This window comes from Salvelinus namaycush, chromosome 7 (genome assembly GCF_016432855.1).
Source record: "Salvelinus namaycush isolate Seneca chromosome 7, SaNama_1.0, whole genome shotgun sequence".
NCBI lineage: Eukaryota > Metazoa > Chordata > Actinopteri > Salmoniformes > Salmonidae > Salvelinus > Salvelinus namaycush.
Genome location: NC_052313.1, coordinates 48,169,265 through 48,185,795, shown reverse-complemented (window position 1 = coordinate 48,185,795; position 16,531 = coordinate 48,169,265). Strand labels below are relative to the sequence as shown.

Genomic DNA, 16,531 nt, shown 5'->3' with positions numbered 1-16,531 from the left:
TTGAATTATTACACTATTACCCTATTGTTAACAAAAAACACAAATAAAACTAAATTGCACAAATCCTATATCACACAAATACACAAATAGAATAACACACTTATAAAGAAGAGAACCTGATTATTACACTATTACACTATTGCACTTTAAACAAGAAACACACAAACTAAATTGCACAACTAATTGCAATACTAATTGCATTAGTACTGTACAAAGTTAGAGGTGGGCTATTAGATAGATTCCCCCGCTCCCCCTACCTCTAGTGGGGAGACCTGAGGTCAACATACCCCCGCCCCCACCCCATCTCATACTTCTGAGTGGGAGACCTTCCCAAGCAGTGGCCTGCCTAGCTCACAAACTAGAATCAAGGCGCCCAATCCGACAAGGTTAATTGACCCACAGTCCCAGGCCGTGACGTGCAAATGAGCGATAGAAAACCGATCGCGCAAATGTCACCTTTCAGAATATTAATTTATTATTATTTTTGTGTGGGCGCCCCATGCCCGGAAAGATGCCGCCAATGCCTAAAATCCGCCACTGCTTTATAAGAATACATTGCATTTAATGTGCACTTCACTGAAAACATCCACCGGAGGTAGAATGTTGTTTTACTTTGCCTGGTTTCTATGGCACCAAACCCTAAGCTATTTGCACTCTCCTGTCACTTGTCCCACTTCAGCCATTTGTGACATGTCCACCTAACAGAGCCGAGCTGCGGGTGTTCCTGACACTCACTGAAGGTTTGAAATGTGGATGTGAACTGGACCCTGACTCAGAAATGAATTGCAAACACCTGTAGCCTACTTGTCAGACAAGTAAAGAAGATTTTGCTAAGTCATTTGGTGCTGCGGTTTTATCCTATTTTACTATATTTGCATTGTACAGCTTACTGTAATCACTTGACAGTTCACAGCCATCACCATTCCCCCCTAGCGCACCATTGTCGCACTACACTTTTTCCTTTCTCTCATCATGTAAGTGCTGCCCCCTGTACAACGGCTTGAACCCGGGCTGGTTCCTGACTGTACCGTGTGCTTGAAGGGAGAAATATTCCATTTACATTTCTGGAGGAAATCTCTTCTTGGAATGGTTTACATCCAGTGAAGGTGAGTAGCCGTGCGCGAAACAGTCAGAATTCCAATGTCTGCATTCCACGTTGAGGAGTTGTTCGTTGTATTTTATGAGTGCGATTGAGCCCGATGTAAACTGGGAGTTTGGTTGGCTTGTTCCTGCTTGATGTAAGCTACACTACTAATTATTTTTCTTCGGTGGAAATGTTTTTTTTTTTTTTTTTTTTACAGGTATGCAGGCCTACATTGTATTACAACAGTACAACCTACGAGTAACCGTCCTTGTTTTCTAATACGCTACATGAGCTGTAGGCTACATGTGGAGAGAAAATGTGTTTTAGAATTCCCTCAATCTAAAGGACTGCAGTCAGCCAACGTAGGGTGTAAAGTTAACCCTTGAAAGTCATGTAAAGCAGGAGTTAATGTTTTCTAAAGCGTTACAAATAGAATGACAACAATCGCCTGTTTTTCAATTCAATTGATTCAATAATAACATAACTCAAAAGTCTCAAACAAATTTTCAGACTTAACTTTGAACCACTTTCTGCACACGGTTGACCGAATTCGTTTGTAGTTCAGTCTGGCCACCTTGTTACCATCAGCGACAGCGTTGCGCCTCCAGAAACAATGTTGCACAATGGTTCATTGATATCATTCACGCTCGTGCCGACAGTTTCATTTCATAAACAGTTCTCCTTAAACATTAAGTTGCTCCTTAGTGTTAGTGAATATTTTGGTTATTGAACCAACTGTCTGGGCAGGGCTCAGGAGGCCTTGCAGAGACCAGGGAGTTTCCTATGGAAGTCTGCCATTTGGGTTACAGGTAGGATCGGGCAGTGAAACATCTGTATAGCTCTACTACAGTCTGAATATGCTGTTGTATGAAAATGACAGTAGGGAATAAATTGGTAGAATTCACATGATTTGCCTTCACCACATGCTTGGTGTTAGCCAGGCTGTAGTATAGGTTTAACAATGTAATGCAAAGTGCTACCTGAACCTTATGGACTGTCAGTGTTTTGTATTCTGAATGTAGTCTGGCCATTTTAAGAACTTCTCGCCAATGAGGTAGGATTTTGTTGAAACATTGTTCAAGACAGTGTTGTATAAATTAATAGATTCATAATAATCCAACATTTCATTTGGGCGTTCTAAACTACGCGGAACTTGGAATATGTTACATAGTGGTGCCATTGAGTGTCACCCAGACCTGAAAATCCCAAAACATACAATAGACCGGTATGGTAATTCAGCTGAACAGACCGTGACAGACCAAGTAGATGGTATACCTCTGTGTTGAATAAACAAACCCAAACCAACACATTTTCTCAGTGTTTAATCATTTGCAGACTGTGTGAATAAGATGTAGCTAACCTACCTAAATTCTCTAGATGTTCAGATGGAATTGACTCCAATATACAGATCTATTGAACCTCCACGGCTATGAGCATTGTACAGACTAGCAGTCTCGACTCCCCCACCCCTAGTTGCAGCAAGGAACCAGGATGGATGGTTGGTGGTAGTGCTTCGGAAACGCTGAACAATGAAACTCCCTTTGTGTTGTAAAACATGACTGACACAACACTCACTTGTGAAGACGGATATATCTTCCTGTCTGACCATGAATAATTCACAGATCCATTATCATATCTTTTATCTGTACACCGAGCCGAACGTCAGAGAAGTGTGATTTATAGGTCGTTTCCTTGTGGGATTTGAACATGTCATCCTCCTGCAGCGCTCTCCATTCTGGTAGGCTAAATGGTTTCTGTTTGTGCATCTCTTCACGTCGGCAAAGAGAATATTTGAAAGCTGATGACATGATAACTGTCATAAGCTCCTCGTGTGAGTGACAGCGTGTGAGTGATCGTCAACATGGATGGGGAGGGATACTGCCCCTGTGAGAGCTTTAGGTGTGGTATTGTGGTCTTTGTGTCGGTGATCAAGAGAGATGTGATGGCAAACCAGGTGGAAGGAGTAGTCACCAATCAAGTGCCTCAGCTCAGCTACAGAAGTACAGAGAGACAGAGAGACAGAGCTGCATCCTGGGAAAAGTCCAAGAGGACATCTTTTGCCATAATCTTAGATGATGTGCAACATACAAAGTACATGCAACAGCAAGAAGGGGGTTCTTCATCTTATCTTATTTTAATCCATTAATCCAATATGCTTGGAAGCCAAAGTGCTGCAACATTACAGTAACAGGCTACACCTTGGAAACTAGGTATTTTATTACGCAGTGCTTCCTCCTGTTTTCGAGTTTATCATTTTAAATAGAGAAATCACAGCTTAATTATTATGCTCCTCATGTACTATGAGAGCTGTCTCTCTTGGTTCTAAGGCTGTGTTTAGACAGGCAGCCCAATTAGGATATTTTCTTCCAGACTATTTGGTATTTTGACCAATCGCATCAGTTCATTTCACATCAGATCTTTTTCAGAGCTGGTCTGATTGGTCGAAAGACCAATTAGTGAAAAAAAAGATCAGAATAGAGCAGCCTGTCTAAACTCTGCCTTTAATAACCTGTGGTGTCTGCCTCTCTTGTGAGTCCCAAATGGCACCCTCTTCCCTTTTTATAGTAGTACTTTTGACCAGGGCACATAGGATGCTGTATTCCCTATATAGCCCACTACGTTTGACCAGAGCCGTATGTGTCCTGGTCAAAGGTAGTGCACTATAAAGGGAATAGGGTTTCATTTGGGCGATTTGTTTCTCTGCATCTCTGACACTAATGAATGGCCGGGGGAGAGGGAGACATTCTGGAATGTTGATGCAATTAATGGGTTCATTTGCTCCATGGACAGCATCTCGATCACCATGTGATTTCAAAGAACACATTTAGTCGCTGACTCGTGTTTCTTCCCTCGGTCGACTCCCCTCCTCCGGCGTCTCAGATGAATCATGTTGTTACCTTTTAGCTGAATACGTTGTCATCTCTCCCGTGTTCAGCTTGTCTTTCATTACGCTTGTGTTAGCTTGTAGTTAATAGAGTCCAAGTAGATTTTTACAGTGAGAAGTATGAGGGGGATGTGTGTGTACGGGTATGCATATGTACATGCATACTCAATTAATATTGTTTCATGTGAAAAACCACAAACAGGACAGGAAGGGACTTGCCTCGTTGGGAGCTGCTTGGACGAATGTCAGTGTTGTCCTTTTGTCCTCCAGTGATTTGAACGCTCCTCTCTGTGTCTTAGCTAAAGGTCTTAGTTCCTCACATCCGCACCACCACAACAGAGCTGTTTGCCTCTGATACGTATGGCCTAGCTGGAATACCAGGCCAGTGCAACGACTGTTCTATTCACTCTGTCAGAGGAGATGGGTTAGAGACCATCTTTGACTAATGAAGGTCAGACATATCATTGGCTGGTAATGATGATGAGCTTTTAATAGGCCCTTTGTTTATGTTGTGGTGAGGTGTGGGAGGGGCTCTGTCGGGCACACAGCACAGCTGTACTTCCTGGTCACAGGCTAGCACAGGAGACGGCTTCAGTCAGGGCTCCCCTTTGTTCCTGAATACCTGCCCCGGTTGGCCGAGCCTTGTGCTTAGACTCGGTCACTAGAGAGAATTAAGCTGTCTTTTTGGGAAAGTACAGTAGCCTAGTTTCTCTTCCCCAGTTTGGGAGAGAGTCCTATCTCCTATTAAAGGCTGTGAGTAGTGAAGGATCTGTAATTAGGCTATCATATACAGTGGGATTAGATTACTGTCTTTGGAGCCGGAAGCTTGGTTGGAATTACAAGACCAATCTGTGGACTCACTGTCGCTGTGGAAACCATGAATGAACAAACTACCTTTTACCGTAAGGATGATAAAGGCAATAAAAATGTTATTTTTTTCACAAAGAATGAGCTACAGGACCTCATCGTTCCTGCGTTGCTCTGTTATCACCAGACCGTTACTACAACCTGCTCTGGAGGAGGAAGGTTGTGTTGGATGTGCTGTGGGGGGTCTTGAGGGTCTGTCTGGGTTTGGATTTGGTTAGCAGGCACTTGATGCGGCTTTGTTAGTGAGCTTGCTGGTTAGATGGTTGTTCTTTTGTTTCTTTGCTCTGATGGTGTGCTGCCGCATGTTTGTCATCTTGTGCGTTTCACTCGAGGGTATTTACACTCCCGCAGTTCCTCAAGCATGAATCCCAGAGTCACGTGTGTGTGTGTGTGTGTGTGTGTGTGTTTCTACCCTGCAGATCAGTCCTCATGCCTCTCACCCGGCTTTCTGAGGGTGTGGTCCTTCATAGTGAGAGGATGTTTATCCAGTGTAAAGAGGAAGAGAGCGGCTGAATGGAGGAAGATTAACAAGGAGGCTCTCATTGGCAGGCAAACGCCAGCTTGTCCCGCCATAGACCAAATCAGAGGCAGTCCAACGCTGCTGGCTTCGGCTGCCGCGGATAACCTGATGGGTTCCCTAAGTAGTGTGTGTGTGGGGGGGGGGGGCACAGCGGCTTCAGCTTTAGTGCTGCACGGCCACTGGCACCACTCTAAGTAAAGACCAGGGACCAGATTAGTGTTTCCCTTATAGATCTGTTGAAGACAGCCCTCAAAGCTGTCTTCAGTCACCAACATCTTCAATTGAAACCCATTTCGGCCAAATTCGTTGACATAAAGCAGCTTAGCTGGGCTGTTGGGCAGGTGGTGACTGGAAAGGTGGTTGTGGTATTCTCTCTCTGACCCCCATCCTGGCAGGGACCTCGACCCCATCTATGTAACCCTGTTAATCCCTTTCATCCCTCATTCTTAAAAGGATTAGCACGGGAGATGAAAATGCCTGTGATGCTCTCTGCAGAACCAGCCTTATTTACTCTGTCTGTGCTCTGTCTGTGCTCCTGTAGCAGTACCCTGCCTTTACCCTGGCTGGAGTGTCTATAGTCTGTCTGTAGTCCTCAACCCAGGCCCTCTGCCTTATCCTAGCCACAGAGTCTGTAGCCTTGCCTTACCCTGGCTAGAGTGTCTGTTGTCTGTCTGTAGCCCTGCCTTACTCTGGCCAGAGTGTCTGTAGCCCTGCCTTACCCTGGCCAGAGTGTCGGTTGTTTGTCTTTAGCCCTGCCTTACTCTGGCCAGAGTCTGGATTGTTCTGCCTGGTCTTTTGACCAATCACATCAAATATTTCAGTGCTGATCTGATTGGTCAATTAGTGAAAAAAAGATCAGAATTGTGCTACCTGTCTAAAAGCAGCCTTTCTGTCTGTCTCACACCAGAGCTATTTTGCTTGCCTAACTGGCACATTGACTGGCTGCTGGCTCATCAGTAGAAAAAAACGGCTTTAGAGAGGTTTGTCATCATGTTGTTCAGTATTCCCTCTGATGATTCAGACGTTTAAAAGCGTGTCAGCAAGAGTGCTGTCAAAATATCCAGACTTTGTTTGATAGAACTAGCTTTCTCAATCCCCATGTGCAAGCATACACACACACACACACGATATGGGTCACTGTTTACATTCACCCCAAGTGCTACTAGTTTCTAGTATTTCTCTAGTTTTCTTTTCTAAGTGGCAGATAAGATGGCACGGGGCAGTATCTTGGATGAGCAGTTCTTTTCAGTGAAACGACTGGAACAAATGTGGTTATGAAAGCAGCGGGATGAGAACAGAAGGAGTGCCCCAAGGGGGAGTTCGAGCCCTGCTCTACTTCCCATGGCTTCAGTTGTGACTGCTGCGGTAGTTAATCAACATGTTTAATGTGTGCAGAAGTGCGCTTTGCTTGTGTAACCGGCTAGCTAGTTAGCGGGGTGCGCGCTAATAGCGCCGGTGACATCACTAGCTCTGAGACCTTGAAGTAGTTGTTTCCCTTGCTCTTCAAGGGCCGTGGCTTTTGTGGAGCCATAGGTAATGATGCTTCGTGGGAGGCAGTTGTCGGTGTGTGCAGAGGGTCCCTGGTTCGAGCCCAGGTAGGGGCGAGGAGAGGGACGGAAGCAAAACTGTTACACTTGAGATATTCCAAAAGTGTTTGAATAAGCACGCATATTGCTAACTCCAAACACGTCAGGACAGCAGGATGTGACTGTGGAGGAGACGGAGAGTGGTGACTGTAACCCTCTGGTTAATTTCACAACAGATCTCGGTCAGTTAGAGTGGATTTCCTCTGCTGCACGGGGTCATGGGAGCTGGCATGCTTTAAGTGTACAGTCCAGTGAGTGTGCTCGTTTCTGGGATATGTTTGTAAATTAAACGATGTTCACTTTAACATCTCTCCTTCAGCTCCTTGTTTACATTGAATATTTCACTCGGGATTTTGGCCCAATACAAGCAGCTGTATACCACAGGAGGCTGATGACAGGAGGGTGGCTCATTATAATGTCCGGAATGGAGGAAATGGAATGGCATCAAACACCTGGAAACTATGTTTTTGATACGATTCCACTGATTCCGCTCCAATCGTTACCACCAGCCTGTCCGCCCCAATTAAGGTGCCACCAGCCTCCTGTGCTGTATACATTATTTATCACCTGTGTTACAATACTACATATGTTATCATTTTGTCAACGCTCCTTTCTGAAATGCTACATTTTCATTGAATTCTTCTTTAAATGTGATTGGATGGTTCTAGGTCAAAATCGAATCCTTAGTGTTATACGATGAATGATGTTGGCGTTGTTGAGAAATGTACATTGCAAGCTTGGTTTATCAGTTCTTCTGCCATATTATTGCATTGATGCATGTGAGTTTATGTAACGTGCTCCGTTCACCTTCCTGTCACGTTGTCTGGATGAGGACCCATTTCTGATGCCACAGAGAACCAACCCCTCACCTCCTTATATGCCTCAGCCTTGATGGTTTACCTGTAGTGTGTGTGTGTGTGTGTACGCCTTTCCCCAGCTCTCCCTGCCCCGAAGGCGCGTACGCCACAGCTCACATGGCTCTCTCTGTTTCCCCATGCATTGTTACTCATCCATGTGCCTAATCGTAATCCCGTTATTTCACTACGTCTGGTTCTGCTCTTTTCTCTTCACTCTGTTCTTTCTTTTATCTTTGGTCATTCTAGAACAACTGTTAAATCATATCCTCCTGTATATGTAGTCAAATCAAGGGCACCCAATACACGTTCTTATCAGACCTCCGTCTCCTAGTGGATGCTGTAAAGTCTTTAGCCAGGTCTAGGAGTAGAACTAATGGTATGGAATTAGTGGGGAGTTTTTAAAATTCTGCCTTTGATATTGAAATCCACTTGATGTTTAAGTTTCGCTCCTCCTCTGCATCCACACAGCCTTTAGCATTTTTCTGGGAGATTGATCCTCTTGGGAAAGAATGTTTCCAAGATTAGAGACTAAAACACAGAATATAGGCCTAAAGCTAAATTAGATATTTTACGGTATCTGTTTGTGTGTTGTTGGCTGGTTGTCTCAATTCCCCTCTGAAAGCTTCTTGGTTTAATAATGTGATAACCAAACACTGTTTTACCTGGAGCACTTTGTCTGTGTGATGATGTCACGCTAGTGGAATGCTGGAAGAGAGGCGAGGCTGCTGGAGCTGGTCACTGCCAGATTTCCCTCTGGAGATGGCTCTCATTGATAAGGCTGGGGCTGAGTGTGGGGGAGGGAGGGGTGAGACCGGGGTAGGCGAGGGAGTGGGTCTGTTGCTCTGCATCCGACCATTGTTTTGTTGAAGCTCCAGACGTAGACCTGCATGCTCTGCACAACATTCCAATTCGATCTCTCTTCTCATAGGCCAGTCTGTCTGTGGAAAGGTATTTTCGTTGAGGGAGGGATTCATAGCTAGGTCTGCTGCCGTTCTGTTGTTTGTGTGGTGTGCTTAGGGCTTACACTCTCTGTGAACTACTGTAGGTTTGACTTGTCAAGGAGGTTAGAAGTCAGAAGAGCCTTTCACAATTTACCTTTTTATATTAGAATCAACAGAAAATCGTCCAATGGTTTCAAATCTCTCCTGTGTCAAGCTTCAATTGGTGTGTGTGTGCGATCCCTCCCACACAATCTTCATTAAAATAATGATTTCCCCAGCCTGCCCAATGGGAATGTCAAATGCTGCTTCAGTGAAGCGGTTGTGTTTTTCTCATATTTATCTCCTGGAATGTTATTTCCAGAGAAAAAGGCGAAGTGGAAGCTATGTGCAGAGATCCCATCTGTCCAGATCTATCTGCAACACACATCCATGTCCTTTCAGTATCAACTGGCCTGTCGTAGACCATTACCTCTGTCCTCTGTCCATCTGTCTGTCCTCTGACCAGACCTGGCTGTCTCTGTCTCCTCCCCAGGTTGATGTTTCCTAGTCGGGAACCCCCAGGGTTGCTTTCAAGATTGACCCCCGACAGCTTGCGGCCTCTGCCAATCTCCTAAGCGAGCTCCGCCTCCCACCGGACAAGACTGCTCACAAGCTCCCACTGCGTCTGCCTGCGGCAAAGCCCAGCAACCTCCGCGAGGCCCTTGGCCAATCGCCCGGGAGGAAGGACCTCGTCGCCATGGACACGGAGTCCACCTACTCGGGGTACTCGTACTACTCTGGTCGCTCCCGGGGATCCCACAGACATGGGTAAGAGGAAGTTAATCACGTTCATACCCTCTCTAGTTTGAAGGATAGACAGTCACGACACCTCAAATAAATTGTTCTCTCTTCCTCGCCTCCCTTTCTACCCTGTTCTCTCTGTTTCCTCTCTTCCTCTCCCTCATTCCACTCTGTCTCTATCCCCTCTTTCCCCTCCCTCCATCTGTCCACCACAGGGCAGTGTGGGGTTATTTGTCTGTCATTAGTGGAATAGCAGTGTCTGACAGGCTCAGGAAGGGAGAGGGGGACAGGTGCTGAAGAGGCCTGACTGATGGCTCAGCTGATACGGAGGGCCACAAGCAAGGGGCTCCTGTTCCACACAGCCCCTCCTTTATCCAGCCAGCACATCCCTCTCGCGCTCTCCCTCTTCCTTCCCTCTCTCTCTCTGGGACCAGTTACCCAGGGTGAAAGGATCCCTCTACGGCTGAATCTGGTGGCACCCCCTGAAACCTCTGGTGTGCTTTCTATCTCTCTTTCTCTCTTTTCCTTTCTCTCTATGCTCTCTTGTCTCTCACACGTCAGACCCCACTCGGCTCCAGTCAGTCGCCGATCCCTCGCTCCCAAGCCCCAGACGTGTTGAAAAGCCAAGCAGCTGCCCTCCCTCGTTAATCTCCACTTGACCTCCTCCCTCTCTCCAGTGATGTCACCACCACTCCAATGGGATAGACGTGGGCAGGCGTATCACTGGATGGAGAGGCCTCTCCGCTCCCCTGCCCCAGCTCTCCTCTCACGTTCTCCCGGGGGGAAATTTGACCGTGTAGTCTGAAGCTAGGCAACGAAAACTGGGGACACTTTTGTAAATGAAAGTGGGGTTGGAGGTGGGGGAGGGGAACTCACTCTCCCACCCAATCACCTCTCTTCCTGTATCTGTAACTCTGGAGAGAGTGACTGTGTCCTGAAGATCACCCTGTTCCCTCACTTCCTGTATCCGTAACTCTGGAGAGAGTGACTGTGTCCTAAAGATCACCCTGTTCCCTCACTTCCTGTATCCGTAACTCTGGAGAGAGTGACTGTGTCCTAAAGATCACCCTGTTCCCTCACTTCCTGTATCCGTAACTCTGGAGAGAGTGACTGTGTCCTAAAGATCACCCTGTTCCCTCTCTTCCTGTATCTGTAACTCTGGAGAGAGTGACTGTTTCCTAAAGATCACCCTGTTCCCTCACTTCCTGTATCCGTAACTCTGGAGAGAGTGACTGTGTCCTAAAGATCACCCTGTTCCCTCACTTCCTGTATCCGTAACTCTGGAGAGAGTGACTGTGTCCTAAAGATCACCCTGTTCCCTCTTCCTGTATCTGTAACTCTGGATAGAGTGACTGTGTCCTAAAGATCACCTTATTCCCTATATAGTGCACTGTTTCTGGCCAGGGCCCACAGGGATCTGGTCAAAAGTAGAGCACTATGTAAGGAATAGGGTGCCGTTTGGGATGCAGGAAGTGAGTGACGGCAAATTGGAGAGGCGGTACAGGGCCTCCTTGCCAAACTCCTTTCCACTCGCTCCTCTCTCTCCTCTCCCACTATGCTAAGGCCTCTAATACAGTAGACAAAAGAGAAGCGCTTGGCTTTGAAAACCTCTGTCTCATCTGAAGTATAATCCTTTTACTCCGACGGGTGCCATGCATGAAGAGGCTTTGGATTGCAATTGTCTAATTACATCTGTACCAGACTGTGACGGATACACACACACACACACACACACACACACACACACACACACACAAGCAGACATGTTCACAGCTGTGTGCCTCTCTGAGATCCCGTGTCTGACCTTGGTACACAACTAAAGCTAAAAAGATACCAGAGAATTAACTTTGATGGTCCACAGCAGGAGGAGGATTTCCAAGATATTACCATGGCTCAAGCTGTGTGATCCTATACCGTGTCAAACGTCTCTCCCACTGACTCTGGATCGCTGCCTCGTGTTGCTGTTTTTGTGGTGTCGTCTCTAGCTCTATTTATACACAGGGAACCCAGTCAGTCCCCATTGTAAGCCACTGTGCCTCTGTAGACAGTGGTGCTTGGTCTTTTTAAGGACATCAGAGTAGTTTGCTACCTACTTGACGATTCTCCAGACCAAGATCACCTGCCTTTCTGCATCCGCTGTAACGGTGGCGTTGAGTTACGACAGTAACTTCTGAGACTTCTTTCTCTTCTCCAGAGAGGGGCTCTTCTTCTGTGGCTGTGGAGCGTGCCAATGATCATTGACTAGTGAGTCTCACATTGGTAGTCAGTCATGTGGAAAATTGGCTCTTTTTGATTGGTAGGACTCCAATTATATGGCTGCACACTCGATTAACACGTTGTAATTTATTCAATACACTATCTTATGCCAAACTTTTAATCCCTTTGCTGCTGGGGTATTATGGTTCCCCAAACTGTTCCCCTTTCTGAGGCAGGCCACATTTTGGGGAGACGCCCTATTTCTGGAACTTTCTGATTTAGAGTTGATGCTAATGGGAAAAGCCAAGTGGAGTGAAAATACCCCCTTACCCACATGCTGCTTTTTAACTTTCCAACTGAAACGTATTTTATTTTAGTCGGGGCTACAGAGCAGGTCAAGGAGAGGGACCCACCTTGCCTGATTAATGCTATAGTGGAAACACTGGTACATGTCATACAGTGTGTTCCCTGTCACCTGATAGTGGAGCTAATCCTAGCCAACAGTCTGGCCTCACCACGGCTCCTATCACACACTGCTCCCTGGGCCTCTCTCTCTGGCTCAACACTGTGTGGAGAAATGTCATTGAGCAATGCTGCCGCCATGGATTCTCCCAGTCAATATGAGGGATGGGCAAATGAACGTGCTATGTCCAGGCTTGAAGCTATAGAGACCTTGGCTGTATTGATTTAGGGTTGAGTAAATGGCTGGCTACCCCTACCCCGGTCAACTGCCCGGCACCCTCCACAGCAACCCGCCAAAGCCCCCACCATTTATCCTTCACCCAAATCCAGATAGCGGATGTTCTGATGTTCCAGATAGCTGCAAATTCTGGACCCCTACAAATCAGCCGGGCTAGACAATCTGGACCCTCTCTTTCTAAAATTATCTGCCGAAATTGCCCTATTACTGCCCTATTACTAGCCTGTTCATCCTCTCTTTCGTATCGTCTGAGATTCCCAAAGATTGGAAAGCTGCCGCGGTCATCCCCCTCTTCAAAGGGGGTGACACTCTAGACCCAAACTGCTACAGACCTATATCTATCCTACCCTGTCTTTCTAAGGTCTTCGAAAGCCAAGTTAACAAACAGTTTACCGACCATTTCGAATCCCACCGTAACTTCTCCGCTATGCAATCTGGTTTCAGAGCTGGTCATGAGTGCACCTCAGCCACGCTCAAGGTCCTAAACGACATCATAACCAGACATTACTGCGCAGCTGTATTCATCGACCTGGCCAAGGCTTTCGACTCTGTCAATCACCACATTCTTATTGGCAGACTCGACAGCCTTGGTTTCTCAAATGATTGCCTCGCCTGGTTTACCAACTACTTCACTGATAGAGTTCAGTGTGTCAAATCGGAGGGCCTGTTGTCCGGACCTCTGGCAGTCTCTATGTGGGTGCCACAGGGTTCAATCCTCGGGCCAACTATCTTCTCTGTATACATCAATGATGTTGCTCTTGCTGCTGGTTATTCTCTGATACACCTCTACGCAGACAACACCATTCTGTATACTTCTGGCCCCTCTTTGGACACTGTGTTAACTAACCTCCAGACGAGCTTCAATGCCATACAACTCTCCTTCCGTGGCCTCCAACTGCTCTTAAACGCAAGTAAAACTAAATGCATGCTATTCAATCGATCACTGCCCGCACCTGCTCGCCCGTCCAGCATCACTACTCTGGACAGCTCTGACTTAGAATACGTGGACAACTACAAATACCTAGGTGTCTGGTTAGACTGTAAACTCTCCTTCCAGACTCACATCAAACATCTCCAATCCAAAATTAAATCTAGAATCTGCTTCCTATATCGCAACAAAGCATCCTTCACTCATGCTGCCAAACATACCCTCGTAAAACTGACCATCCTACCGATCCTCGACTTCGGTGATGTCATCTATAAAATAGCCTCCAACACTCTACTCAACAAACTGGATGCAGTCTATCACAGTGACATCCGTTTTGTCACCAAAGCCCCATACACTACCCACCATTACGACCTGTACGCTCTCGTTGTTGGCCCTCGCTTCATATTCGTCGCCAAACCCACTGGCTACAGGTTATCTACAAGTCTCTACTAGGTAAAGCCTCGCCTTATCTCAGCTCACTGGTCACCACAGCAGCACGTGCTCCAGCAGGTATATTTCACTGGTCACCCCCAAAGCCAATTCCTCCTTTGGTCGTCTTTCTTTCCAGTTCTCTGCTGCCAATGACTGGAACGAACTGCAAAACTCTCTGAAACTGGAAACACTTATCTCCCTCACTAGCTTTAAGCACCAGCTGTCAGAGCAGCTCACAGATTACTGCACCTGTACATAGCCCATCTATAATTTAGCCAAAACAACTACCTCTTCCCCTACTATATTTATTTATTTATTTTGCTCCTTTGCACCCCATTATTTCTATTTCTACTTTGCACATTCTTCCACTGCAAATCTACCATTCCAGTGTTTTACTTGCTATATTGTATTTACCTCGCCACCATGGCCTTTTTTGCCTTTACCTCCCTTATCTCACCTCATTTGCTCATATTGTATATAGACTTATTTTTCTACTGTATTATTGACTGTATGTTTTGTTTATTCCATGTGTAACTCTGTGTTGTTGTATGTGTCAAATTGCTATGCTTAATCTTGGCCAGGTCGCAGTTGCAAATGAGAACTTGTTCTCAGCCTACCTGGTTAAATAAAGGTGAAATATATAAATACAATAAGAAATGGCCTTTGTTAGTTTAATGTTGTCTTTCTATCTGCCACAGCCACACCTCTTTTCCTGCTCGCCCCCCCCCCCCCCCCCCCCCCTTCCTTGATACACTTACACAGAGTGAGCAGAGCTACCAGTGTCATTGAGCACAGCCACTCTCAAGGTGAAGTGAAAACGGCCTCTTTCTCTCTCTGTAATATGGTTATTCTGAGAGTGTGGTTATGTATTTGGCTCCTCGTCATCCTCCCGTTAGCTGACACTGGCAGTAAGTACCTAGCTTCTCGGGCTCTGAGCTCTGCCTTGACACGGGGCCTGTTTTACACAGGTGTGTGTGGTTTGGCTGGCCAGCCATGCAGAAAGCGAGCAAATTCATCCATAGACAGACTCTTGGCGGAGGATGTGCAAATCGGCCCCGTTTCCCACAGTGAGAGGGGGTGCACAGACGGTGTCAGACTTAGCTGCGGGTGTTGCGGTGGAAATCGGTCCCAGGTTTGGCTCTGCCCTAGCTTGCCAGGCTTCCATCCTCCATCTAAAAGCCATATCTGCCGTAGGAAGCCACAATGGAAGTCAAATTCCTTTTTAATCAAATGATACCAGAGCAGGGCTGTAGAATAGCAATGAGGCTGGCTGGCGTTGTGTGTTAATGATGCAGGAGGAGGATGAGAGGAGGAAGAGATGCACATTGATTTGCCCACAAGCTGCTTTCCTGAAGTCTGTTTCTGAAAGGCAGGCTGTGATATAAAAAGGGTGCCTGAGACTCTCTCCATCTTCCATCCTACATTGATTTTAAACAATCACACCAGTCATAAGCAGCTGCTTCCAGACGTACCAGTGTATGAGTAATCCAATCTTTACATCGACTCCCATATAAACGGCTTAACTGATCCTACCCCGATGTAACTTACCACCCCTATTGGCTGGAGGGGTATACTACAAAGGAGTATCAATGAGTAAGCCAGCTAACTTTGATAAACAACCAGAAATAACTAGTTATTTTCTTGTTCATGAAGCTAAACTCAGATATGAGTTTTTGGTTGTTGAGTTAAGCTTGAAATGGGCATGGTCTACTTACATTTCCAAAAATGTATTTCCATAATATTTAAGCAAGTTAGCTTGATCCTGCTTTGTAGTATAACCCTCTACCCAACCCTGGCCTGTGCAACAGTACAGTACCATACCATATTAATGAGTACTGTAAGTATGAGTACTGTAATAAGTCCCTCACCATCTCTCCTCACCAGCTATCGCCCCATAGGGCTCCTCCAGTTACTAAGCATCATCACTGTCAGTGTGAATGATGATCATGCTCCTCGCTGGACTAATTGTAGCACTAGTAATGATATCCATCATGTATTTAAGGATTACTTCGATCTCCACTTCCTTCTAGATTCAATGTATTAGTTCTGAATGGCTCTTGGTGCCGCTCCTGTTATTTCTGGAGTACCATGCAGTGTGGACATAATGTCATGTCAATGTTCTCTCTGGGAGTCCCCAGTGAAAATGAATGGTGGAGAATGCCAATCCACCTTGACTGACTCTTCAGATTTCCCAGCCCCAGTGAAGAAATATGTTTAAAAAAATCCTACACCACTTTGTTCCAATTATCTTTGCATGTTGAATTGTTAAACAATCTTCATTATTTTTGTATTTATCTGAGTTTGTGGTTGGGAAGTTGGCTGCGGTCATTTTCAATAGGAAACCGTGTCCTGTTCAAAAAGGGAACAACCAGAACAGAGGCAGGAAACCGATGTGTTCACCTCTCTATCACAACACATTGGCTTCTATGGAGGTCCATTACTTCCATAGCAGCCAATCACACCACCTCCCTGATGAGCCTAACGTCAGGATATCCTGATGGGCTGTCCTATCAGCGTTGATCCTCCAACCACTTTTACCTATGCTGAATGCTTTAGTGGCACTCTGAAGTGTGACTCATCTATTTAGTTGAAACTGATTGCTGTGTTGATTGCTTTAGGTCAATCAATAATGTCTATGTCATTGAATATCCACATTGCACTTTTCTTAAGCGTGCATAGTGCACTTTCATGTTCTGGCGTCGAGCTCTCGCAACCAAATCCATCGCTATGTTCCGTAACAGATGGGTAAAATGTGC

General features: G+C 46.0%; 1 protein-coding gene across 2 annotated transcripts in view; it reads left to right on the top strand.

Annotated features, from left to right (window-relative positions):
* The first annotated feature begins 972 nt into the window (after positions 1 to 972).
* LOC120051322 (vang-like protein 1) overlaps positions 973 to 16,531 on the top strand; it is a 44,126-nt gene continuing 28,567 nt past the window's right edge. The window contains exons 1-2 of one of the 2 annotated variants that reach the window (XM_038998141.1): positions 973 to 1,106; positions 9,272 to 9,546. In XM_038998141.1, coding sequence (XP_038854069.1) covers positions 9,476 to 9,546 — 71 coding nt within the window. In that variant the 5' untranslated portion in view covers positions 973 to 1,106; positions 9,272 to 9,475. The remainder of the gene's footprint in view (positions 1,107 to 9,271; positions 9,547 to 16,531) is intronic. The other variant, XM_038998140.1, reaches the window with a different exon arrangement.